This window comes from Benincasa hispida, chromosome 7 (genome assembly GCF_027475165.1).
Source record: "Benincasa hispida cultivar pf3 chromosome 7, pf3_genome.v1.1, whole genome shotgun sequence".
Classification (NCBI taxonomy): Eukaryota; Viridiplantae; Streptophyta; class Magnoliopsida; order Cucurbitales; family Cucurbitaceae; genus Benincasa; species Benincasa hispida.
In genome coordinates, this window is record NC_143484.1 from 30756862 (window position 1) to 30762475 (window position 5614).

At 32.7% G+C, this 5614-nt stretch overlaps 1 protein-coding gene across 2 annotated transcripts; it reads left to right on the forward strand.

Annotated features, from left to right (window-relative positions):
* The first annotated feature begins 1596 nt into the window (after nt 1–1596).
* LOC120081432 (S-adenosyl-L-methionine-dependent methyltransferases superfamily protein) lies at nt 1597–5369 on the forward strand. 2 transcript variants are annotated; one of them, XM_039036283.2, is made up of 8 exons: nt 1597–2132; nt 2292–2441; nt 2643–2913; nt 3012–3122; nt 3210–3381; nt 3510–3764; nt 4048–4242; nt 4958–5369. In XM_039036283.2, exons 1-8 carry the CDS (start codon nt 1662–1664, stop codon nt 5139–5141), a joined length of 1809 nt encoding a protein of 602 aa, XP_038892211.1. In that variant the 5' UTR covers nt 1597–1661; the 3' UTR covers nt 5142–5369. The 2 variants fall into 2 exon arrangements, with proteins under 2 accessions (XP_038892211.1, XP_090171767.1); XM_090315641.1 differs by having other exon boundaries at nt 4524–5232.
* Nucleotides 5370–5614: the final 245 nt, after the last annotated feature.

A 5614-nucleotide genomic window follows, 5' to 3' on the forward strand; every position in this document is an offset into this window, starting at 1 on the left:
AATTTTGGCCGTTAGCTATGTCAAAAGTGATTTGTAAAAAATGTTAACGTTTTTTTTTTAAACAGATTTAAATTAAATCTCCATATCCTTCTCGATTTTAGATTCTCCTCAAATCTAATTAATATTTACTTTTAAATCTTTCTTTAAAAAATATTTATCTATTTCTCATCTAATCAAATTTATTTTCTAATTTTCATAGGTTAAATACATCATTTAAAAAAAGTATACCATGTTCATTTTTTTAAAAATAAAGATATTTTCTCTAATATTTAAAAATTAATTTACAACAAACAAAATCTATCATATTAAACAATAATAATTATAGAAAAAAATTTTAAAAATGATTTTAAGATTTTAGTTATTATATTTGAAATAAGATGTTTTTGTATTTATTTACTAAACACTCTAATCTATTTTTTTTAAGTTTAAACTGAAATTTATTTTACTTATTTTTCACCGTTGATTTTTTTTTTTAAATTTATCCAATATTATTTTACTTCTTTTCACAACTTATTTTTCTAACAATTATTTTAAAGGCTTACAACAATCTCAAATGAAACCTTACATAAATATAATTCTTAATTTCAATGAATATATTTATTAGTTTGTTACTTTAATTATATAACACCAAAAATTTAAAGATATAAAATAGTTTTGTTTCAGAAGTTTTATGTATCATTAAATCATTATTTTATTAATATATTTGTAAAAATGACCATACCACTCAAATACCATTTGAAAGAATAATCCAACTTACTGCCAGCAAAATTCACCAATCTCACATATTAAAATAAAATAGAAAATTACAGAAGATCAAATGCAAAATTAAAAGATATTTAAAAAATAAAATTGGAATTAAAATTTTATGTTGGAAAAAACATCATAAATAGTCTATTAAATAAAATCTTCCTAAATAATCTATTTATTGAGGTTATCCGATTAAGTTAAACCTTATTATAAATCAGAATGTAAATTGGTGTAATCATAATTGAATTTCATCGACATCAATCATAGACCTTAATTGCAAAGATAATTAGATCGCTTTTGATCACATTTATCTAAAATTAAGAATTTAATCTTTATATCTAAGAGCTAAATCCTAATAATAACAGTAAATGTGTCAAAATTTACCGATTCTCTAAAACATTAACAATAATAGTAATCGTAATTATAATGATAACGATAGGTCATAATTTTCGAACGCAATTCAATTGATCACTTCATGCTCTTCATTCAGATTAATTTTCTAAATTACCTTTCATTTATGACTATACACGTTTCATACCCATGACCTAAATTCTAACTTTATTAAATTTAAAATTTTATTAAAATTATGCTGGTAGCTTTAATATTTATTTAGTTAAAATAAATAAATAAATAAATAAATAAATAAATAAATAAATAAATAAGTCGGTAAGCCTAAGTGGGTGGTGTAATACGGTGGCGGGCTCCACACCAATCACAGTGACGTGGCGTGTTTCCATTTGTCCAGACAAAAAAAACACTCACACCACACGAGATGGGTACGAGCACTGTAGACAATCAATTTCTCGATCCCAAATTTCCACTTTATAACGACATTTCGAATCCGTGAAATAATTGCCGCGTCCTTCTCTCTTATATCTCACTTTCCTTTCTCTCTGCTCCAAAATTCTTCATCAATGGCGATTTCACTCCAAACCTTCTTCCAAGAACGAAAAATCCCTTTTCTCTTCACTCTCTCAGTTCTCATCATTTGCTTTCTCATCCTCTTCTTCACCGATTCCTTTTCCCTCAACCCTCTTGTTCGTACTTACTCCTTTCTTCGATCCCCTTCTCTAACCCCCTCTTCTTCTTCTTCTTCTTCTTCTTCTGGGGTTGATCTGAACCCATCTTCTTCAGATTCTCTTCTTCCTCACGATCTTGATTTCTCTTCTTCTTTAACGGTGAATCTAACCTGGAAGCTCTGTGATGGGTCTGTAGCCGTCGATTTCATTCCCTGTTTGGATAACTTCAAGGCGATCAAGGCTTTGCAATCGAGGAAACACATGGAACATCGTGAACGTCATTGCCCTAATCCCAGTCCGCGCTGTTTGATCCCTCTTCCCATTGGTTATAAGGTCCCCGTTCCCTGGCCCAAGAGTAGGGACATGGTGAGCAGCTTCATTCTTTGCCAAGGTTTGTTGATGATCTTGTATTTTTTGGAGGATTTTATGTTATGTTCAAATTGGGATTTTCTTGTTGGGTTTTGTGTTTGTCTCCTTGGGAATTTGTGATTATTATTGATTTTATTGAAAACCCTTTTGTTGTAGATTTGGTATGATAATGTTCCTCATCCCAAGCTTGTTGAATACAAGAAAGATCAACATTGGGTGGTTAAGTTGGGAGAGTATCTAAACTTTCCTGGAGGTGGTACACAGTTCAAGGATGGAGTTGATCATTACATTTACTTCATTCAGAAGGTGCTTTTTCGCTTATTTCTTCATTGAGTTCATCTATTTATGTATTGTGTAGCTTAACTAGCTGAGATTAAGATGGTGTTTATATGGTCTTTTAGGATATTCCAGTTTAGTAATCTATCTAGTCTGTACATCTTCCGCTGCCAGTATAATTTTGTATGAATCTCGGTTTGAATTTATATCACTTGACTGAATTTGGAACAGAGTTTACCGGATATCAAATGGGGGGAAAACATCAGAGTTATTCTAGATGTTGGCTGTGGTGTTGCTAGCTTTGGTGGCTACTTACTGCAGAAGAATGTTCTTGCTATGTCATTTGCCCCTAAGGATGAACATGAAGCACAGATACAATTTGCTTTAGAACGGGGAATTCCCGCTACTCTCTCGGTCATTGGAACTCAGAGGCTGACATTTCCGGATAACGCATATGATTTGATACATTGTGCTCGTTGCAGGGTCCATTGGGATGCAGACGGTAGTATTTGATAAATTGAGTTGTATTTTTCAATAGTAATCGATTGATTTTATGTGAATAATTTGACCTTTTTATGGAAATTGTGGCAAAAATTGTAGGTGGAAAACCATTATTGGAGCTCAACAGGATTCTCAGGCCTGGTGGATATTTCATATGGTCAGCTACACCAGTTTATCGTGACGATGAAAGAGACAAGAATGTTTGGAATGGTTTGTGTTTTTGTTACAATATCTTATTTTAGTTTCATATAACTCGTGGACAACATTGTTAAGATGGTTTTAATTGATAACTTACAGCGATGGTGTTGCTAACGAAGTCAATGTGCTGGAAGGTTGTGAAAAAGACTTCTGATTCATCTGGGGTTGGTCTTGTAATATATCAAAAGCCCATCTCGACATCTTGCTATGAGGAACGTAGCGAAAATAACCCTCCTATATGTGATGAAAAGAACAAGAGAAATAACTCTTGGTAATTTTTGGAAATTCATAAATATGTCTACCCTTTTATTTTGGCAGCAACATAGTGATATATAATCGATATCATCATGCTCAAGTTGTTGAAATCTGTTTATTTTGTTTTCCCTTTTCTTTGGATAGGTATGTTCCCCTGACTAGATGTATTTCCCAGCTTCCAGTTGATAGCGAAGGCCACTATTATAATTGGCCTTCGCCATGGCCGCAGAGACTAACTAGCCAACCTCCTAGCTTGTCGGTTGAACCAGGTGCCGAGGAGAAATTCTTTGAGGATACCAAACGTTGGTCTACTGTTGTGTCAGATGTATATCGCGATAACATTGGAGTAAACTGGTCGACCGTCCGAAATGTGCTGGATATGAATGCTGGCTATGGAGGGTAAAACATATACAAATAGTGAATATATGAGCACTGAGTTCCGTTTTTAGATCTGTAATTTGGTGAACTTGCTGTTTCAAGTCTTTATATTATGACTGACAGAAAATTCCCTTGTTTAGATAATCTAGTAGTAGTATGACTATGATCCTAATTTAACGTCTTTATTTTTAGTTATACGACTTTGGGAAAAACCAGACTGCTCAACTCCAAATCTGCCAGTTTGTTCTTGAATTCTATTTAATAAGTTCAATTACTTAACTTTTATAAACTCCTTAATTTTCAGGTTTGCAGCTGCATTGATTGATTTACCACTTTGGGTTATGAATGTTGTCCCCATAGACGTACCAGATACTTTGTCCGTCATCTACGATAGAGGATTGATCGGTCTCTACCATGATTGGTGCGAGTCCTTCAACACCTACCCTCGAACCTACGATCTGCTACATTCTAGCTTTCTCTTCACATCTCTTAAGAAAAGGTAAGACATCATATAATGTCAATACACTAATCATAACATCCATTTTAGATTGGGACTCAACAAGTGGAAAACATCGTTGTAGAGGTTTGAACTTAGAATTTCTTGTTGAAGCAATTGGTACAAAAGGAAGAGATACAATCTCTTTTAGGAAAGAAACTTTTATTAAGTATGTACAAAGATGAACACTTTTAAAAGAAGCCTTTTTCACTCTCTCAATACACACTTGCTTTTCTTCACTTTAAGGTTGTCTAACTCTCTAGTTTTTCTTTACTCACATATAGGGCCACACCTCCTATTTATAGGCATAAGATCTTGGAGCTCAAGTAAGGATCTCTCTACATTGTTTTTGGATTCTACAAAGATTTTAGATATTTCTTGGATTATCCTTATCTAAAGAGAATTCGCTAGAAATCCTGGAACCTAAAGAAAGCTTAGGATATTTCTAGATCTAATTCTAGAAATGTCTATTATTCATACTTCAAAAAGTTTAGAATAGTTAGTGTTGCCTTCTACTTTAACATTTCTTGCTTTGGCATCCAGTTAAATTACACTACAAATTCAAATGCTTAAATCAATAGGGTTAAGCTATTAAGGTACATACAACCTTTTATACATATTCTTGACAACCTCTAATACATACATATGATCACTGTATTTTATCTAGTTATCATAGCTCTTTGTTCCTAAGCTTCAGCGACTTCGATTATCTTTTTAGATGCGATGTCATAGCTACGGTTGTGGAGATGGACAGAATATTGCGGCCAGGCGGATATGTTGTGATTCAGGACAACATGGAGGCAATAAAAGTGCTTGGTCCTATCTTTCACTCACTTCACTGGTCAGTTTCTGTTTATCAAGATCAGTTTCTTGTTGGAAAAAAGGGATTTTGGCGGCCATAGGCTTCCTCATACAAAGTGAAAAACAGAGTTTGACAAATTTTAATTCTTTCCTTAGTTCTTTTTTTTACTACGTTTCAATTGTGAAAGAAAATACATCATGAGAGATATTATACAACCTGCAGTGATTATATTTGAGGTCAATTTCTTGGTGTATGTAATGACGCCTCGATATTATTTTTGTAGTTTCTTTGAACAGATGCTTTAATAATTTTAGAAAATTCTTCCTGATGTGATTCTTGTGCCTGAATATGTATAATGGGTTAAAATTTATTATAATAATTTGGGCATTTCATCATTAGTCGGGTTAGAACTTACCATATAATATATTATATGTGAATTGAATAGATGTGAATTGAGTTGTATTTATTTTGGTACCAGAATTTTGTTATATTTTTAGAAATGTCATGATTATTCCGATATTACTCCACTCAAGGATTGAAGCATCTCTATTCTTTCAAGGATCATTGGTTGAG

Bases quoted from the DNA above. Each gene is read 5' to 3' on its own strand.
- LOC120081432 (XM_039036283.2), top strand. From the start codon at position 1,662: ATGGCGATTTCACTCCAAACCTTCTTCCAAGAACGAAAAATCCCTTTT. The intron at 2,133-2,291 runs GTGAGCAGCTTC...CTTTTGTTGTAG, and splicing joins GGCCCAAGAGTAGGGACATG to ATTTGGTATGATAATGTTCC. The intron at 2,914-3,011 runs GTAGTATTTGAT...CAAAAATTGTAG, and splicing joins GGTCCATTGGGATGCAGACG to GTGGAAAACCATTATTGGAG.